This window comes from Oncorhynchus mykiss, chromosome 12 (assembly GCF_013265735.2).
Source record: "Oncorhynchus mykiss isolate Arlee chromosome 12, USDA_OmykA_1.1, whole genome shotgun sequence".
Lineage (NCBI taxonomy): Eukaryota > Metazoa > Chordata > Actinopteri > Salmoniformes > Salmonidae > Oncorhynchus > Oncorhynchus mykiss.
The window spans coordinates 92,994,780-93,016,069 of NC_048576.1; the positions used below are offsets into that span (position 1 = coordinate 92,994,780).

General features: G+C 46.5%; 2 protein-coding genes across 3 annotated transcripts in view; both read left to right on the forward strand.

Moving 5' to 3' along the window:
* LOC110485273 (Usher syndrome type-1G protein homolog) overlaps nucleotides 1–5,271 on the forward strand; it is a 30,900-nt gene extending 25,629 nt beyond the window's left edge. Inside the window, exons 4-5 of one of the 2 annotated variants that reach the window (XR_005035202.1) lie at nucleotides 1,229–1,380; nucleotides 1,639–5,271. The gene's annotated coding sequence lies outside the window, so the exon portion shown is untranslated. Of the gene's footprint in view, nucleotides 1–1,228 lie in introns of both variants that reach the window. The other variant, XM_036939213.1, reaches the window with a different exon arrangement.
* Nucleotides 5,272–13,040: 7,769 nt separating this feature from the next.
* Nucleotides 13,041–21,223, forward strand: LOC110487435 (tripartite motif-containing protein 16). Its single transcript, XM_036939215.1, has 6 exons — nucleotides 13,041–14,814; nucleotides 16,468–16,563; nucleotides 16,852–17,085; nucleotides 18,687–18,858; nucleotides 19,313–19,402; nucleotides 19,663–21,223. Exons 1-6 carry the CDS (start codon nucleotides 13,552–13,554, stop codon nucleotides 20,286–20,288), a joined length of 2,481 nt encoding a protein of 826 aa, XP_036795110.1. The 5' UTR covers nucleotides 13,041–13,551; the 3' UTR covers nucleotides 20,289–21,223.
* Nucleotides 21,224–21,290: the final 67 nt, after the last annotated feature.

Genomic DNA, 21,290 nt, shown 5'->3' on the forward strand with positions numbered 1-21,290 from the left:
CTACAGAGTAAACCTACACTACAGAGTAAACCTTCATTACAGAGTAAACCTACACTACAGAGTAAACCTTCATTACAGAGTAAACCTACACTACAGAGTAAACCTAGCCTACAGAGTAAACCTACATTACAGAGTAAACCTACATTACAGAGTAAACCTACACTACAGAGTAAACCTAGCCTACAGAGTAAACCTACACTGCAGAGTAAACCTACACTGCAGAGTAAACCTACACTACAGAGTAAACCTACACTACAGAGTAAACCTTCATTACAGAGTAAACCTACACTACAGAGTAAACCTAGCCTACAGAGTAAACCTACACTGCAGAGTAAACCTACACTGCAGAGTAAACCTACACTACAGAGTAAACCTACACTACAGAGTAAACCTTCATTACAGAGTAAACCTTCATTACAGAGTAAACCTACACTACAGAGTAAACCTTCATTACAGAGTAAACCTACATTACAGAGTAAACCTACACTACAGAGTAAACCTTCAATACAGAGTAAACCTACACTACAGAGTAAACCTAGCCTACAGAGTAAACCTACATTACAGAGTAAACCTACATTACAGAGTAAACCTACACTACAGAGTAAACCTACATTACAGAGAAAAACCTACACTACAGAGTAAACCTACACTACAGAGTAAACCTACACTACAGAGTAAACCTACACTACAGAGTAAACCTACGTTACAGAGTAAACCTACATTACAGACTAAACCTAACCTACAGAGTAAACCTAACCTCCAGATTACATCTGAGTGTGTAGTGTGGGGATTTTTCACTGGGACATGTTAGTATTGTCGCTGCTCTCCTCTACACATAGTTATGAAGGTAGGCATCTAGTTTTTTCTTTGGTTGATGATAATAGTAACAATCAGGCATAGAATTCATTCCTGTCTCTCTTCAAATATGTCGTTGCCATTCTTCTGGAGACCACTAGGTGGACACACTGTATAGGTCCAGCAGAATGCTCTTCCATACCTTAAAGGTAGGTCAGTGGAGCATTGTTGCTCAGTGTTGTCAGGGCTAATGTCTCAAAGGGGTTTGTTGTAGTGTATGCAACATTCAGAGACTTTACGGCTACAACATAAATAGCGGTTTGTTGTAGTGTATGCAACATTCAGGGACACGCTTGTCTGACTCTGCGATTATGTAAGGACATTCAGAGAAATGTTGTCATTTCATTCCCTGGGTCACCCTGTGACTTGTTAGGCAGAAAGGAGGACATTGTTAAGATAAACATCTCAGTGAACAAAAGAAGACAAGTAAAATACAGAAACCTGAGCTTTCTATGGACTTTGTAAATGAAGGAGAAGAGCTGAAGAAATCTGAAAGGTATTTTGGATCGTTCCAGCTTCATCAGAGTGAGTTCTAGAAGTCCACTTCCCTGTTTCCAATTTTAATGATCTAAAGACACTGTTGACCATTTTAATTAACTAAACGACACTGTTGACGGTTTTAATGCACTAAAAGACACTGTTGACCCTTTTAATGATCTAAATGACACTGTTGACCGTTTTAATGAACTAAACGACACTGTTGACGGTTTTAATGCACTAAAAGACACTGTTGACCCTTTTAATGAACTAAATTACACTGTTGACCGTTTTAATTAACTACAGAGGACCTTGCTGCTTCCGTGAAGGACAGAGAGCTGTGGCATGCCATCTTTTGGAGCATTGCGTCACCATACGCAGTCAGCCAAAGACTGCCTGGATCTGTATCCACAGAACACAGTGTTGATGTGCAGCAGTGTTCTTGTATGTCATGTGGCACAGTGTACAGAGAGAAGAACAAGGAGGTGTGGCCTGCCCCCCTCCAACACCTCTCTGTCTGACCCCAATACGTTGGCCCCTGTGGGGCATGTTAGATACCGTACTACCATCCCCTGAGACTGTGTTCCTGGTGTCAGAGACTGGTGTCAGTACATGGGGCATGTTAGATACCGTACTACCATCCCCTGAGACTGTGCTCCTGGTGTCAGTACATGGGGCATGTTAGATACCGTACTACCATCCCCTGAGACTGTGTTCCTGGTGTCAGTACATGGGGCATGTTAGATACCGTACTACCATCCCCTGAGACTGTGTTCCTGGTGTCAGTACATGGGGCATGTTAGATACCGTACTACCATCCCCTGAGACTGTGTTCCTGGTGTCAGTACATGGGGCATGTTAGATACCGTACTACTATCCCCTGAGACTGTGTTCCTGGTGTCAGTACATGGGGCATGTTAGATACCGTACTACTATCCCCTGAGACTGTGTTCCTGGTGTCAGTACATGGGGCATGTTAGATACCGTACTACCATCCCCTGAGACTGTGCTCCTGGTGTCAGTACATGGGGCATGTTAGATACCGTACTACCATCCCCTAGGCCTGTGCTCCTGGTGTCAGTACATGGGGCATGTTAGATACCGTACTACCATCCCCTGAGACTGTGTTCCTGGTGTCAGTACATGGGGCATGTTAGATACCGTACTACCATCCCCTGAGACTGTGTTCCTGGTGTCAGTACATGGGGCATGTTAGATACCGTACTACCATCCCCTGAGACTGTGTTCCTGGTGTCAGTACATGGGGCATGTTAGATACCGTACTACCATCCCCTGAGACTGTGTTCCTGGTGTCAGTACATGGGGCATGTTAGATACCGTACTACCATCCCCTGAGACTGTGTTCCTGGTGTCAGTACATGGGGCATGTTAGATACCGTACTACCATCCCCTGAGACTGTGTTCCTGGTGTCAGTACATGGGGCATGTTAGATACTGTACTACCATCCCCTGGGCCTGTGTTCCTGGTGTCAGTACATGGGGCATGTTACACACCGTACTACCATCCCCTGAGACTGTGTTCCTGGTGTCAGTACATGGGGCATGTTAGATACCGTACTACCATCCCCTAGGCCTGTGTTCCTGGTGTCAGTACATGGGGCATGTTAGATACCGTACTACCATCCCCTGAGACTGTGTTCCTGGTGTCAGTACATGGGGCATGTTAGATACCGTACTACCATCCCCTGAGACTGTGTTCCTGGTGTCAGTACATGGGGCATGTTAGATACCGTACTACCATCCCCTGAGACTGTGTTCCTGGTGTCAGTACATGGGGCATGTTAGATACCGTACTACCATCCCCTGAGACTGTGTTCCTGGTGTCAGTACATGGGGCATGTTAGATACCGTACTACCATCCCCTGGGCCTGTGTTCCTGGTGTCAGTACATGGGGCATGTTAGATACCGTACTACCATCCCCTGAGACTGTGTTCCTGGTGTCAGTACATGGGGCATGTTAGATACCGTACTACCATCCCCTGAGACTGTGTTCCTGGTGTCAGTACATGGGGCATGTTAGATACCGTACTACCATCCCCTGAGACTGTGTTCCTGGTGTCAGTACATGGGGCATGTTAGATACCGTACTACCATCCCCTGAGACTGTGTTCCTGGTGTCAGTACATGGGGCATGTTAGATACCGTACTACCATCCCCTGAGACTGTGTTCCTGGTGTCAGTACATGGGGCATGTTAGATACCGTACTACCATTCCCTGAGACTGTGTTCCTGGTGTCAGTACATGGGGCATGTTAGATACCGTACTACCATCCCCTGAGACTGTGTTCCTGGTGTCAGTACATGGGGCATGTTAGATACCGTACTACCATCCCCTGGGCCTGTGTTCCTGGTGTCAGTACATGGGGCATGTTAGATACCGTACTACCATCCCCTGAGACTGTGTTCCTGGTGTCAGTACATGGGGCATGTTAGATACCGTACTACCATCCCCTGAGCCTGTGTTCCTGGTGTCAGTACATGGGGCATGTTAGATACCGTACTACCATCCCCTAGGCCTGTGCTCCTGGTGTCAGTACATGGGGCATGTTAGACACCGTACTACCATCCCCTGAGACTGTGTTCCTGGTGTCAGTACATGGGGCATGTTAGATACCGTACTACCATCCCCTGAGACTGTGTTCCTGGTGTCAGTACATGGGGCATGTTAGATACCGTACTACCATCCCCTGGGCCTGTGTTCCTGGTGTCAGTACATGGGGCATGTTAGATACCGTACTACCATCCCCTAGGCCTGTGCTCCTAGTGCCAGTGCATTTGTTAAGGACAGGATTTTTACATACATGAGCATATGGTTATTTGTTTGTATTTGTTGATTAATCCATTAGACAGAGGCCGGGATTCAATACAAGATGTGTTATAACGCTGTGCACCATAACAGGTTTTTAAAGGTCATTTACTCTTTAGTCTGAATACGCAGCTTTTACAATGAATGCGATCTCCGCGAACTTCTGGGAAAATGTCTTTACAAAGCACACTGTCGGCTGTATAGTGAGTGCTATAACGCGCCTTGCGTAGAATCCCAGCCAAGGTGTCAAATCCATAGTTTTGTATAGATACTTCCATTGTTGATGGAGATAATGTATCAAATTTGTAGGGTGGTTACGAGTCATAGTCAGGCTGCCTCCAATTCGCTACAATATTACCATTATTTGTGCATTACCAGTTCTCTGCTATTAAGGCATTTTTTTGTACCTGTTGATTGGTTTGACTCGGGTCATTCATCTTGCTATGCATTGTTCCATTTTGTACCAGTACATTTGTTTACACACAGTATGCCAGGTCAACCACTTTCAGTTTGGTTCACTGATAAAGGAGGCCAATTAATTTTTTTCATTGAAAGTTGACGCTATGTGAGAATGTTCAACTAAACACGTATTGGGTGGATTTTTTAATGTTTCGATAGGTAAACCTCACACACAGTTAAATCCATTGTCATAGTGATGTTTCTGATGATTTTCTGATGCAGTATATAGATGTCCAGTGTACAGGTGAACCATGTTACACTATGGACGTTTCCTTACTAATTGGAAGGTTGGCTGTATGGTTACACATGTTGGTTTGGTATGATGCTAATGGAACTGTCCAGTGAAAATCTCACTTTTAAAAGTTCATATTCTGTCAACTCGTACCCAAATAATGTTGTTGACTCATCCTATACTATTATTTGTGGCCAAAGCATAAATTTGAGGAAAATAAAAAAACACTTGAAAAACCCCACCTCAAACAGACCGTTTAAAAAATGCTTGCTATTTCCTCATAGAGGATGATGTCATCCTCCTAAGGAGGATGAGCTGGCCAATCAGCGGTCTACTAGCATTCCTATTTTTAATGATGGGTATATGGCCACACCGTTTTGTTGTTGGGGTACGGCCGCACCATTCCAACACAGAAAAGCTGCATGTGTTACGGTGCGTGAATGAGGACCCAAAAGCGAATCAACTTAAACAGAGCTTCTTTAATTACCAAACATAGGTAGGCTCAGATGGACCGGCAGATTCCGACAGGACAGGACAAGGTTACAGCAAACATGACGACAGTCTGGTTCAGGCATGAATGACACAAACAAACAAGAATCCGACAAGGACAGGAGCAGAAACAGAGAGAGATATTGGGACCTAATCAGAGGGAAAAAAGGGAACAGGTGGGGAACGGGGTGAATGGGTAGTTAGAGGAGACAAGGGACAGCTGGGGGAAAGCGGGGGAGAAAAGGTAACCTAACACGACCAGCAGAGGGAGACAGGGTGAAGGGAAAGGACAGAGACAAGACAACATGACAGTACATGACAGTACCCCCCCACTCACCGAGCGCCTCCTGGCGCACTCGAGGAGGAAACCTGGCGGCAACGGAGGAAATCATCAATCAGCGCACGGTCCAGCACGTCCCGAGAGGGAACCCAACTCCTCTCCTCAGGACCGTACCCCTCCCAGTCAACTAGGTACTGATGACCACGGCCCCGAGGACGCATGTCCAAGATTTTACGGACCCTGTAGATAGGTGCGCCCTCGACAAGGATGGGGGGGGGGGGGGGAAGACGAGCGGGGGCGCGAAGAACGGGCTTAACACAGGAGACATGGAAGACCGGGTGGACGCGACGAAGATATCGCGGAAGAAGAAGTCGCACTGCGACAGGATTAATGACCTGAGAGATACGGAATGGACCAATGAACCGCGGGGTCAACTTGCGAGAAGCCGTCTTAAGGGGAAGGTTCTGAGTGGAGAGCCAAACTCTCTGACCGCGACAATATCTAGGGCTCTTAGTTCTACGCTTATTAGCAGCCCTCACAGTCTGCGCCCTATAACGGCAAAGTGCAGACCTGACCCTCTTCCAGGTGCGCTCGCAACGTTGGACAAAAGCCTGAGCGGAGGGGACGCTGGACTCGGCGAACTGAGATGAGAACAACGGAGGCTGGTACCCGAGGCTACTCTGAAAAGGAGATAGCCCGGTCGCAGACGAAGGAAGCGAGTTGTGGGCGTATTCTGCCCAGGGGAGCTGTTCTGACCAAGACGCAGGGTTGCGAAAAGAAAGACTGCGTAAGATGCGACCAATAGTCTGATTGGCCCGTTCTGCTTGACCGTTAGACTGGGGGTGAAAGCCGGAAGAGAGACTGACGGAAGCCCCAATCAAACGGCAAAACTCCCTCCAAAATTGAGACGTGAATTGCGGACCTCTGTCCGAAACGACGTCTGACGGAAGGCCATGAATTCTGAAAACATTCTCGATGATGATTTGTGCCGTCTCTTTAGCAGAAGGAAGCTTAGCAAGGGGAATGAAATGAGCCGCCTTAGAGAACCTATCGACAACCGTAAGAATAACAGTCTTCCCCGCTGACGAAGGCAGTCCGGTGACAAAATCTAAGGCGATGTGAGACCACGGTCGAGAGGGAATAGGAAGCGGCCTGAGACGGCCGGCAGGAGGAGAGTTACCGGACTTAGTCTGCGCGCAGACCGAACAAGCAGCCACGAAACGACGCGTGTCATGCTCCCGGGTGGGCCACCAGAAACGCTGGCGAATGGAAGCAAGCGTACCCCGAACGCCAGGGTGGCCGGCTAACTTGGCAGAGTGAGCCCACTGAAGAACGGCCAGACGAGTAGGAACGGGAACGAAAAGAAGGTTCCTAGGACAAGCGCGCGGCGACGGAGTTTGAGTGAGTGCTTGCTTTACCTGCCTCTCAATTCCCCAGACAGTCAACCCGACAACACGCCCCTCAGGGAGAATCCCCTCGGGGTCAGTGGAGGCTACTGAAGAACTGAAGAGACGAGACAAAGCATCAGGCTTGGTGTTCTTAGAGCCCGGACGATAAGAAATCACGAACTCGAAACGAGCGAAAAACAGCGCCCAACGCGCCCGACGCGCATTAAGTCGTTTGGCAGAACGGATGTACTCAAGGTTCCTATGGTCAGTCCAAACGACAAAAGGAACGGTCGCCCCCTCCAACCACTGTCGCCATTCGCCTAGGGCTAACCGGATGGCGAGCAGTTCGCGGTTACCCACATCATAGTTACGTTCCGACGGCGACAGGCGATGAGAAAAATACGCGCATGGGTGGACCTTGTCGTCAGAGAGGGAGCGCTGAGAAAGGATGGCTCCCACTCCCACCTCTGACGCGTCAACCTCGACAACGAACTGTCTAGAGACGTCAGGTGTAACAAGGATAGGAGCGGATGTAAAACGATTCTTGAGGAGATCAAAAGCTCCCTGGGCGGAAACGGACCACTTAAAGCACGTCTTGACAGAAGTAAGGGCTGTGAGAGGAGCTGCCACCTGACCGAAATTACGGATGAAACGACGATAGAAGTTCGCGAAGCCGAGAAAGCGCTGCAGCTCGACGCGTGACTTAGGGACGGGCCAATCAATGACAGCTTGGACCTTAGCGGGATCCATCTTAATGCCTTCAGCGGAAATAACAGAACCGAGAAATGTGACGGAGGAGGCATGAAAAGTGCACTTCTCAGCCTTCACAAAAAGACAATTCTCTAAAAGGCGCTGGAGGACACGTCGAACGTGCTGAACATGAATCTGGAGTGACGGTGAAAAAATCAGGATATCGTCAAGGTAAACGAAAACAAAGATGTTCAGCATGTCTCTCAGGACATCATTGACTAATGCCTGAAAGACAGCTGGAGCGTTAGCGAGGCCGAAAGGAAGAACCCGGTATTCAAAGTGCCCTAACGGAGTGTTAAACGCCGTCTTCCACTCGTCCCCCTCCCTGATGCGCACGAGATGGTAAGCGTTACGAAGGTCCAACTTAGTGAAAAACCTGGCTCCCTGCAGGATCTCGAAGGCTGAAGACATAAGAGGAAGCGGATAACGATTCTTCACTGTTATGTCATTCAGCCCTCGATAATCTATGCAGGGGCGCAGAGACCCGTCCTTCTTCTTGACAAAAAAAAACCCCGCTCCGGCGGGAGAGGAGGAGGGGACTATGGTACCGGCGTCAAGAGCTACAGACAAATAATCTTCGAGAGCCTTACGTTCGGGAGCCGACAGAGAGTATAGTCTACCCCGGGGGGGGGGTGGTTCCCGGAAGGAGATCAATACTACAATCATACGACCGGTGTGGAGGAAGAGAGGTGGCCCTGGACCGACTGAACACCGTGCGCAGATCGTGATATTCCTCCGGCACCCCTGTCAAATCACCAGGCTCCTCCTGTGAAGAAGAGACAGAGGAAACAGGAGGGATAGCAGACATTAAACATTTCACATGACAAGAGACGTTCCAGGAGAGGATAGAATTACTAGACCAATTAATGGAAGGATTATGACAAACTAGCCAGGGATGGCCCAAAACAACAGGTGTAAAAGGTGAACGAAAAATTAAAAAAGAAATGGTTTCACTATGATTACCAGAAACAGTGAGGGTTAAAGGTAGCGTCTCACGCTGAATCCTGGGGAGAGGACTACCATCCAGGGCGAACAAGGCCGTGGGCTCCTTTAACTGTCTGAGAGGAATGTCATGTTCCCGAGCCCAGGTCTCGTCCATAAAACAGCCCTCCGCCCCAGAGTCTATTAAGGCACTGCAGGAAGCTGACGAACCGGTCCAGCGTAGATGGACCGACAAGGTAGTGCAGGATCTTGAAGGAGAGACAGGAGTAGTAGCGCTCACCAGTAGCCCTCCGCTTACTGACGAGCTCTGGCCTTTTACTGGACATGAAGTGACAAAATGACCAGCGGAACCGCAATAGAGACAGAGGCGGTTGGTGATTCTCCGTTCCCTCTCCTCAGTCGAGATGCGGATACCTCCCAGCTGCATGGGCTCAGCACCCGAGCCGGCAGAGGAAGATGGTAGTGATGCGGAGAGGGAGGCGACGGAGAGCGCGAGCTCCTTTCCACGAGCTCGGTGACGAAGATCAACCCGTCGCTCAATGCGAATAGCGAGTTCAATCAAGGAATCCACGCTGGAAGGAACCTCCCGGGAGAGAATCTCATCCTTTACCTCTGCGCGGAAACCCTCCAGAAGACGAGCGAGCAAGGCCGGCTCGTTCCAGCCACTGGAGACAGCAAGAGTGCGAAACTCAATAGAGTAGTCTGTTATGGATCGATTGCCTTGACATAGGGAAGACAGGGCCCTGGAAGCCTCCTCCCCAAAAACAGATCGATCAAAAACCCGTATCATCTCCTCCTTAAAGTCTTGATACTGGTTAGTACACTCAGCCCTTGCCTCCCAGATTGCCGTGCCCCACTCACGAGCCCGTCCAATAAGGAGAGATATGACGTAGGCGACACGAGCAGTGCTCCTGGAGTAAGTGTTGGGCTGGAGAGAAAACACAATATCACACTGGGTGAGGAACGAGCGGCATTCAGTGGGCTCCCCAGAGTAACACGGCGGGTTATTGATTCTGGGCTCCGGAGATTCGAAAGCCCTGGAAGTGGCCGGTGGATCGAGGCGGAGATGGTGAACCTGTTCTGTGAGGTTGGAGACTTGGGTGGCCAGGGTCTCAACGGCATGTCGAGCAGCAGACAATTCCTGCTTGTGTCTGCCTAGCATCGCTCCCTGGATCTCGACGGCTGAGTGGAGAGGATCCGAAGTCGCTGGGTCCATTCTTGGTCGGATTCTTCTGTTACGGTGCGTGAATGAGGACCCAAAAGCGAATCAACTTAAACAGAGCTTCTTTAATTACCAAACATAGGTAGGCTCAGATGGACCGGCAGATTCCGACAGGACAGGACAAGGTTACAGCAAACATGACGACAGTCTGGTTCAGGCATGAATGACACAAACAAACAAGAATCCGACAAGGACAGGAGCAGAAACAGAGAGAGATATTGGGACCTAATCAGAGGGAAAAAAGGGAACAGGTGGGGAACGGGGTGAATGGGTAGTTAGAGGAGACAAGGGACAGCTGGGGGAAAGCGGGGGAGAAAAGGTAACCTAACACGACCAGCAGAGGGAGACAGGGTGAAGGGAAAGGACAGAGACAAGACAACATGACAGTACATGACAGCATGTTAATGTTTAATTTAATGTTTAATTAAAACATTGGAGAAGGAAAAGTATATTCACTCATTATATTGTCATTCATTATAGGGGCGGCAGGGTAGCCTAGTGGTTAGAGAGTTGGACTAGGAACCGAAAGGTTGCAAGTTCATATCCCCGAGCTGTCATTCTGCCCCTGAACAGGCAGTTAACCCACTGTTCCTAGGCTGTCATTGAAAATAAGAATTTGTTCTTAACTGACTTGCCCAGTTAAAAAATAGGTCCTGTTTCATAGAAACCTGGAACACTGGATTTGATCAATTTCATGAAACTGCACAAGTCTTCAATTGTAGGCAGGTATTCTGCTTTTTCTCATGGTTATGTGCCTCTTTCTGTACGAGGATGTCATTTCTGGAAACTATTTCTGTCCATTTAGATTAAAGGACCCGTTTTGTCTGAAGAGCACCCATAGAGGCTAAAAGTTCTCTATTGCCTCTAACCATCACTGTAGTCTTCAGTCTGCGCTGTATGTCTATGGAATGTTCTGTATGTCTCTGTTCTGATCATGTGACGAAGTCTTCCCAATAATATTGTATGTGTCATTGGTTTTGGTGGTGGATTTTATCAGATGCACATGAAACCTAAACAATGTCCAACAATGTCCACATTGAATGCCTCATTTTTTTAAAGATCAAACAGTGTTTTTAAATAAACAAATCTACTAATATGTCCTTCTCTGCATTGTGTATGTGAAGCTGCAACAGACAGGACTCTGACTGAGGCAGGCCGCTCCAGGGTCTAGGATCAGCTTCCCCTACTACAATCCTAACCTTAACCATTAGTGGGGGAGCAACTAGGAGCGACTTCACCCTGCACCCGACCGACCTGGGAGTAATTCTCCTTAACTTCCTCACCCTGCACCCGACCGACCTGGGAGTAATCCTCATTAACTTCCTCACCCTGCACCCGACCGACCTGGGAGTAATTCTCCTTAACTTCCTCACCCTGCACCCGACCGACCTGGGAGTAATTCTCCTTAACTTCCTCACCCTGCACCCGACCGACCTGGGAGTAATCCTCATTAACTTCCTCACCCTGCACCCGACCGACCTGGGAGTAATTCTCCTTAACTTCCTCACCCTGCACCCGACCGACCTGGGAGTAATTCTCCTTAACTTCCTCACCCTGCACCCGACCGACCTGGGAGTAATTCTCCTTAACTTCCTCACCCTGCACCCGACCGACCTGGGAGTAATCCTCATTAACTTCGTCAACCTGCATCCCGATTCTCTGTCCTTTCCCCCGAAGTGTGTAATTGTGCACTCCTCATGCATGTACATGCATTTTCACAAAATGAATGATGCCAACCTTCAGTTTTAAATCCATGAAGGGAAATAAACTAGAGCACACTTCCAGAAAAATGAAAATTGGGATGTAGGAAGAGGGATAGGGGAAACAATGGAGTCAGAGGTTATGGGTCATTTAAGTAAACCGATACTCAGAGGCCCAAGATCGTTCCCACTGATTAATATGTGCACAGTAGGTAAGGACTGTTTTGTCAATCAAGGATATTATTGAGTCATTTTCCAGGTATACGTTAAATTACAACTAACTGGATCACAACATGAGCTTGGATTTCTGGTCATAACCGGTCATTGTACCTGACTTCCATTCAATGTTCTGTCATTCTGTTTCTATGCCAGACTTACTCGCATTGTTTACAACGGCTCTATATCCAGAAAATCTCATTCCTGTTTACATTTCCTGTTTATATTGAATCTAGCCTAGTCTGGACTTAAACTGAATTGTTCCATTTCAACAACAGTGAAACAGAGCAAATGAGTCAGGCTGAACCGAGCCCCTCCCCGAGCTGTATTTGTATATGAAAGACAGATGTACGTTTGTTAGATTTCCAAAATGTCTAAATAATTCTGTTACCAGCTCAGTCTCTCACTACATTATTGTAAGATAAGCTGGAGTATGGTTATAAATAGTTGCAGGAAGTTAGGGTGCGGCGGGAACATAGTGTTGTCTAGAAACATCCCTTCTCTTTAAACAGAAGGAAACACTAGGTAAGGCCTGGTCACTGTGGTTCCTTGACTTCCTTAACTTTGCAGTACATTAGTGATATAGTTTCTCCAGACATTGGATGACTCTTCTGTGATCATGTCAACCATAACGGCATCTGAAAAACCCTTAATCTCAATGTATGTCCGTTTGTTAGTTATTCTCCTTCAACTACTGTGAACATATAATAATTTTAGTGTAGGACCAGTCATTCCAAACACATTGTGATGACTCCTGAAAAGCTAACTTTTCAGTGATGCAGGTTTCTCCAGGATGTTGACATTCCAGTTTTCACAGATTATATTGCAGAAGACAGTCATCCCAGCTGACCCAGATCATCTTTGTTGATACAACATTATTTTTTCTACGAAATGCTATTATTAGACAACAACTTTGGAATGGCCACATCTGGGATGTTCTATGAGGGAGTGTGGCTGTACAGTAATGATTTCATGATTCATAATATTAGTAATAATTTTGGGGGTGCTTATATTGTATTTGTCCTGTTAAAACAGAGATCTCCACATTCCTTGCCCTCAATACCCACTTCCCCCTTCTCTCCCTCAAACCAACTCCGCCTTCCCTGAACCCAACTGAATGAGGGAGGAGAGAGTGAGAAAAGGAGAGAAAGAGAGACAAGGGAGGAGTGTAACAAGAGGAGGCTCCTGCTGCTGCCGCTGACTCACATGGATAAAGTTACTAAGGCGCGGTGCTCAGGTCTGTTCTTGTCTTCTCACTACATTATCTTGAGTTAGGGAGCTGGACAGAGAGTTAGAGAGGAGACTTTCAGAGAGACAGTCTTAGGGTGTGAGAGTTAGGGAGCTGGACAGAGAGTTAGAGAGGAGACTTTCAGAGAGACAGTCTTAGGGTGTGAGAGTTAGGGCGAGAGACGGTGAGAGTGAAAGAAAGACAGAGAGCGAGAAAGTGTTTTTGAGAGAGATAGAGAGAGAGAGAAAGTTACTTACTGAGCGAGAGAATAGGAATTATAAGAGTAGTGAGGCCTGTATATGATGTCATGATAGACTAAGATGTGAAGAAAGATCTGCACCGTCTGCCTGTTCAGGCCCAGAGACCCAGACAGAGGCCCAGCAGTCTCGCCCTGCAGCCTGAAGTAGAGAGGAGAGAGTAAGGGAGGTACTGTGTCTTGGCACACCAGAAACACACAGGACATCCACAAACCAGAGAAAGAGAACATGGAGACCCTCATCATCAAGAATGAAGAGAATACAGAAGAGAGTCATCCCACAACAGGAAGCAAAGATGTCCCCACATCCATTATAAACATGTGGGACCTGAACCTAAACCAGGAACAAGAGGACCCAACAACAACGCACGATAAACCAGGGGAGAACACCCAGCCTCAGTACCAGGAACAAGAGGACCCAACAACAACGCAGGATAAGCCAGGGGAGAACACCCAGCCTCAGTACCAGGAACAAGAGGACCCAACAACAACGCACGATAAACCAGGGCAGAACACCCAGCCTCAGAACCAGGAACAAGAGGACCCAACAACAACGCACGATAAACCAGGGCAGAACACCCAGCCTCAGAACCAGGAACAAGAGGACCCATCAACAACGCACGATAAACCAGGGGAGAACACCCAGCCTCAGAACCAGGAACAAGAGGACCCAACAACAACGCACGATAAACCAGGGGAGAACACCCAGCCTCAGAACCAGGAACAAGAGGATCCAACAAAAATGCACGATAAACCAGGGGAGAACACCCAGCCTCAGAACCAGGAACAAGAGGATCCAACAACAACGCACGATAAACCAGGGGAGAACACCCAGCCTCAGAACCAGGAACAAGAGGACCCAACAACAACGCACGATAAACCAGGGGAGAACACCCAGCCTCAGAACCAGGAACAAGAGGACCCAACAACAACGCACGATAAACCAGGGGAGAACACCCAGCCTCAGTACCAGGAACAAGAGGATCCAACAAAAATGCACGATAAACCAGGGGAGAACACCCAGCCTCAGAACCAGGAACAAGAGGACTCAACAACAACGCACGATAAACCAGGGGAGAACACCCAGCCTCAGAACCAGGAACAAGAGGACCCAACAACAACGCACGATAAACCAGGGGAGAACACCCAGCCCCAGACAATCTCTAGCGGGTTTACTGTCACCCCAGAAGATGTGCTGTGTGACTCCTGCATTGAGATCCCGTGCCGGGCCCAGAAGTCCTGCCTCACCTGCCTGGTGTCGTACTGCGAGGCCCACCTCAGACCCCACCTGGAGAACCAGAGGTTCCAGAATCACCGGCTGGTGGAGCCCTTACAGGACATCGAGTGTCGCACCTGTGAGGAGCACCGGCTACCGCTTGAACTATACTGCTTGACGGACGGCTGCGGTGTGTGTGTGTGCTGCGAGTGTGAGAGACAGGGGCATCTGGGGCACAGTACTGTACCTGTAGAGGAGGCTCGAAGACAGATCCAGGTATTGGTAACATTTATATTTTACCAGTGGAGGCTGGTAGAGGGGGAACTAGGGAGGACTGGATTCTTTGTAATGGCTGAGTCCTTCCTCCCCTTTCTCTCTCCACCAGCCTCCACTGATACATACAGACACACAACACACTTCCATTTCACAGACAGTGAGTGATAACTGTATGAGTGCTCCCTTTTCTCTGGCATGGACATGTTGTTTTGGGTGGTTCCACGAAAACACTGCCTTTTGCATCCCTTTGATATTTTAAGTAGAAATTGTGCACCAATATTACATTTTAAAAGCGTGTTATATTAAATGAAGTGTCATTTAAAATAGACCACATGGAGAATTCAGTAAATCTTTAATATGAATATAATCTTGATTACCCAGAAGGGGAATTCTCGCAAAAGTTGAATCACATGAATCTGTCCACGGCAGATTAATATGAAAAATGATTTGTTAAAGTGCCAAAATTAACAATTTTGACATGTCACTCCTTGCACCCGCTGTGACTTCTGGGAAGATTTGAACCCTCTTAACCACAACATTCAGCATCATTGTAAAGCCCTGGTTATGTTGATGACAAAGTCTTGTCTGGAGAGGATTATTTATTTCATGTGATTAGTGATTAATTTACGTCGGCCCCTCATTTTAAGGTCAACCCTGTTACATGAACTGAACTCTCGATTTAATATGGTGAAACTATTCAAGAGGAAATGGTCTACCCGGTTACGTTCAACTCCGTTGCCTTATTTGGCACTCAGCAGTTGAAACAATAATAAAGTGTTTTCCCCGCCCCTGTTTCAGGACAAAGCTGAAGGATGGGCCTGGAGAAATAAAACCACTCTCAAATTCACAGACAGAGCTATGGATTAAAGGACTGACCATCAATGATATGAAAATTATAGTTTTAAACATGTTTTGAGGCTAAATAGTGTGTTTACATTGACTTTGTTTTACAAACATTGCAGTAAAACAAGCTTATGTTTTGGGTTCTGATGGGGTATGACAGTTGGACTAAGCTCCTGAAGCATTTATAAGTTATATTCTTCAAGAATCAATGGGTACATATAGTTAATTTATAAGTAAAAAAATGGCTTCAGCAACTGCCGATTGCCCCTTTTCATAGGTACTTCCTGTTGTCTTTTTTTTAACCTCTTGAGATGGGAAAACTAGTTTTGTATTAAGTTATTTCTGACAGAATGTAAAAATTTGGTAAAACCAAACTTTTTCTTTTTATACCAAGTTACACTTCTCAAAAGGCACCGGTTGTTGTGGTTTTGAAGTCCAAAACTCCTCTTTTTAGTGTCAGTATTGTCTAGTGATCCAGGACACGATGTAGGGAGCATAGGATAGGGAGTCTCCAGGCAAATGAGTTTTTATGACATCATTTGTTTATCACAAGACTTCAGTACGTTTCTCTGTGATAAGAAACCTTCTGTGTGACATGTGATACGTACAGCCTGCCCATTGTTCTCGTCCAATAGGTTGCCCTCTCTCAAAGCTACTGTAGTAAATAAAGCAAACGCATTTCCCATGGGCTATGCTGGTAACCTGGCACTGGTTCCATCACATGGTACTCTTTAAGAAACAGAGCAGTGTGTGTGTGTGTGCGTGCGTGTGTGCGTGTGTGTCTGTGTGTGTGTGTGTGATCGTCTATAGACAGAGCTGCAGAAGAAACAAGGGGAGATTATGAAGACCGTCTCAGTGGCAGAGAATTCCATTGGCAAGCTACAGAGCAACACTGCATCCATAGAGGTTTTTCACTACACCTGCATTACTTTGACCATTTCCTCTGATCTCAATGAACCTTAAACACACAGCTGATACAACTAAGCACCTCCTCCTCTCCTTTAAAAAAAAGTATGTCACACATTCTCTCCATACATTCTTTCCCCTCGTTCGCATATTGCTCTTTTATCACTTAAAACATCGTCTCTGATCTTAATGAACCTCGAAACATACAGCTGATACACATTTACTAAGTACTTCTCCATTCCTCCTCTTTCTCTTTATCACATATTCTGTCCATCTTTCTCTCCCCAGAGCTCGGTGGCAGGGGTACGTGCTGTGATGGAGCAGCAGTTCTATTTGCTGCAAGGGGCCGTAGAAGAGGCCCGGAGGAGGGCCACGGAGGTTCTGGAGGGGGAGCAGAGGCAGGCGCTCAGTCAGGCCGAGGGCATCCAGGCCCACCTGGAGCAGAAGAGCCAAGAGCTGAAGAAAACCCTGGCCAGAGTGGAGAGACTCTTCAGGAACAAGAGGGATGTAGACTTCCTGCAGGTGAGAGACTGTGGCTCCGGGGTGAAACGTATCCTATGTACAGACCTTGGATCTCCTCCAACCTTAACCATTAGTGGGAAAAATGCTAAACTGACCCAAGATCAGCGTCTAGGCCCGGGGCAACTTTAGAGTGCACCAGAGAGGGTTGGGTTTAATTCCATTTCAATTCAGTAAATTCAGGAATTAAACTCAAATTTGTAGGAAAGCATTGAGGAAAATGAACTGACTGAATTTAAATTGAATTGACCCCAATCCCTGGTGAGTGTCACACATGAAATGAAACAGAACACATGCAGCTAGTGTTGTTGCTGAAAAGCACAATATCAACCTGCTGCCTTCAAGTCTCCTGTATCATGATACTGTGAGAGGTATTTTATTTATTTTTTACATTCTATTGGTTGATGCTGCGTTGAATATTTATTGACAAGACATTTCAGCGTAAAATGTTGAATTCATTTGTAAAAAGTTTGAAAAACATAATTCCACATTGATATTGAGGCCAGTGACAAAAAAAAATTGAATTTAAATTCAGGCTGTAACACAAGTGTCAAGGGGTACTTTCTGAAGGCTCTGTAGATTTACTGCATCACACTGGAGTGTTTGGAAATGTATTTATTTTTACCTTTATTTAACTAGGCAAGTCAGTTAACAAACAAATTCTTATTTTCAATGACAGCCTAGGAACAGTGGGTTAACTGCCTTGTTCAGGGGCAGAACAACAGATTTGTACCTTGTTGGACTAGTAACCTTTATTTAACTAGGCAAGTCAGTTAACAAACAAATTCTTATTTTCAATGACAGCCTAGGAACAGTGGGTTAACTGCCTTGTTCAGGGGCAGAACAACAGATTTGTACCTTGTTGGACTAGTAACCTTTCGGTTACTAGACCAACGCTCTAACCACTAGGCTACCCTCCCGCCCCTGACTGCTCAGGATAGGACTCATTCTGAGCCCTATCCTGAGAGGACTAATATCTTACCCTTTGCCTCAGCTTTCCCCTATGATCTGTTAAATATTGTCTCGGTCAGTCATTTTGACTCGTCTCGGTCAGCGATTTTGTAATGTTGACAGTGTCCACAGTGTGAGGGAAGTGACAGGTGGGAGGAGCTATAGGACAGGATCACTGTAATGACTGGAATGGAAGTTAGTGGTTTCCATATGTTTGATGTGTTTGATACTTTCCATTGATTCCATTCCAGCCATTAGAATTAGCCCGTCCTCCTATAGCTCCTCCCACCAGCCTCCGCTGCTTACCATAGACACTTCATTTAGATTGTGAAAGGATTTGATAGGTATTAACAGTATAGCCAAGAACCTACCAAGTCTATTCAAGGGAAAGCAATACTACCATATTGCTTTAACCTATCTGAAATGTCTCGGGGTTAGAGGTTTGGGGTTATTTCTAGATGGAGCCCTATTTTGCTTCCCAAATGGCACCCTAGTTCCCATATAGTGCACTACTTTATAGTACACTACTTTCATGCTGTGATGGAGCAGCAGTAGTGCACTATAAAGGGCATAGGGTGTCATTTGGGAAGCAGATATAGCTGTCTTAGTAGTGTGACAGTAGTGTGAGTGGCTCCTCCTGCTGGTGAATGTAGGAATACTCCGAGTGGAAGACGGGGGCTGTGGATGTCTGTCTGCCTGGGCTCTACGTCGGCCTCACAGATCGCCTGGCCTCCTTCAGCTGCCTGCTCACTGAGTCCACCCAGGAACTGTGTGACCAGCTCAAGGCTACCTACAGGGACAAACTGAAGGACATCTGCAGGACTGGTGATGAGTGTACACATTTTAACCAGGGCTGTGTTCATTAGGCACCAAACACAAGAAAACTATAGAAGCCTGGAAAAACTGCTCATGTTCCTTTGTTTGTTTTTGTGGTTGACATATGCTGTTTCATGACATAATGAACACGACCCAAGTTGTTAGTGTAAAAGAGAATATTCTCCCCATGACTTAGCTAAATAAAAGTGACATAACGGTTGGATAAGTAACCATAGTCCCCAAGTAACCATAGTCCCCAAGTAACCATAGTCCCCAATTAACCATAGTCCCCAAGTAACCATAGTCCCCAAGTAACCATAGTCCCCAAGTAACCATAGTCCCCAAGTAACCATAGTCCTCAAGTAACCATAGTCCCCATAGTCTTCCCAATGCATTGTATTATAGAGAGTTCTCTCTGTATTACCTGGAGGATAACTTATCTTTCTCCTACACTGACCTACAGAGAAACTGGGCATTACAACCATGGTCCATCCCAAGATGTCAAAGTCTTTTTCACTGCCTGAGCCTGAGATGCGAGACGACTTCCTCACGTGTAAGATGTCTTTTTTTATTGCATTAGCAACCATTTCCAATTTGATTTGCATAGCTAGTGCTCTTCACAATGAGCTAACCCTTTTGAGAAATAGCCTGACTTGGTGTAACCTTTCACATGTGTTATAGCGACTGAGGTAGCCTTTGAATAAGTATGTGTGTGTTTGTATTGTCCCTGCATGTGTCCTGTGCTGGCGACAAATCCATGTTCCCCTCTGACGATTAATAAAGTTTATTAAATTAAATGTGTCTACTTGGCAGATGCCAGCAGTCTGACCTTTGACCCAGACACTGTCCACAAGTTCCTGAGACTAACTGAAGACGACAGGAAGGTGACCAACACCACGCCCTGGCAGCACAGCTACCCAGACACGCCCGAACGCTTCGAGTACTGGCGCCAGGTGATGACCTCAGAGAGCCTCTACCTGGGCCGACACTACTTTGAGGCAGAGTTGAGTGGGGAGGGCGTGCACGTGGGACTCACCTACAAGAGCATCGACCGGAAAGGCGTGGAGAGAGGCAGCTGCATCACAGGAAATGACTTCTCGTGGAGCCTCGGAAGGGAGGGGCGGAGCTTTTCCACTTGGCATGCTGATATGGAGGCGGTCGTGGAAGCCACAAGTGTGTTCACGAGAATCGGCGTCTACATCGACTTTGACTCAGGCTCATTAGCTTTCTATGGTGTGACTGACATCGCTATGACACTCCTCTACAGGTACAAGGCTGAGTTCATGGAGCCCTTGTATCCTACTGTCTGGCTCTCAAAGAAGGACAGTGTGGTTTTATTGGTTGGTCCTAAGGACCCTCCACTAATGAAGAGCTCAACTCTGCCTGCCACCCCCATCACTCCCATGGCAACATCAGCTCCTGTCAGTCCAGAATCATAATACTTTGACTGCAGAAGTGTAGTTAGGTTAGAGAGGCGGACCAGTACACATTTCTGTTTCTCACAAATACAATAAAGTATCTATTCTATTCATAAGCAGTTGCCTTAAGTGACTGATACTGTACTTATTTAACAGGACACAGCATCAAGTATCACAAGACAACAGACAGGGACTTTACAGGGGGTATCTGCACTCATCCAGGACCTATATACTAGACGGTGTCAGAGGAAGGCCCAAAAAATTATCCAGATTCCAGTCACCCAACTCATAGACTGTTCTCTCTACTACCGCACGGCAAGCGGTCCCGGAGCGCCAAGTCTAGGTCCAAAAGGCTCCTTAACAGCTTCTACCCCCAAGCTATAAGACTGCTGAACAATTAATCAAATAGCCACCCAGACTTTGTTTTTACACTGCTGCTACTCGCTGTTTATTATCTATGTACAAAATTACCTCGACTAACCTGTACCCCTGCACATTGACTTGGTACCGGTACCCCCTGTATATAGCCTTGTTATTGTTATGTCATTTTATTGTGTTACTTTTTATTTAACTTTTTACTTTAGTTTATTTTAGTAAATATTTTCTTAACTCTATTTCTTGAACTGCATTGTTGGTTAAGGGCTTGTTAGTAAGCATTTCACAGTAAGGTCTGGACCTGTTGTATTCGGCGCATGTGACAAATATAATTTGATTTGATATAGAACAAAACATGACACTGAGGGACTGAGTAATAACTTTTTAACCGCTCTTTTTATTGGAACGGGTTAGCAAGTGACTGACTTGCTACCTACTGTGATTGGTCTTTCATATGCAAAAACATACTATGTTTATTTGACATTGTGCTGAGTACTAACTACCAAGATGAGTTCAAGGGCTGTCTTTCATTGTTGTGTCAATGGTCAATCCAATGTAAATCATATTAACAATGTGACAAAGCTTTTGCCAAATCTTTTTAGAATTGATTTACAAATATGAATTGCTTGACTTTTTAAATTACCTAAT

Excerpts from the sequence above, each read along its gene's own strand:
- LOC110487435 (XM_036939215.1), top strand. The coding sequence starts at position 13,552 with ATGGAGACCCTCATCATCAAGAATGAAGAGAATACAGAAGAGAGTCAT. Across the intron at positions 18,859-19,312 it reads GAAGGACATCTGCAGGACTG|AGAAACTGGGCATTACAACC; the intron begins GTGATGAGTGTA and ends ACTGACCTACAG. Across the intron at positions 19,403-19,662 it reads GCGAGACGACTTCCTCACGT|ATGCCAGCAGTCTGACCTTT; the intron begins GTAAGATGTCTT and ends TCTACTTGGCAG.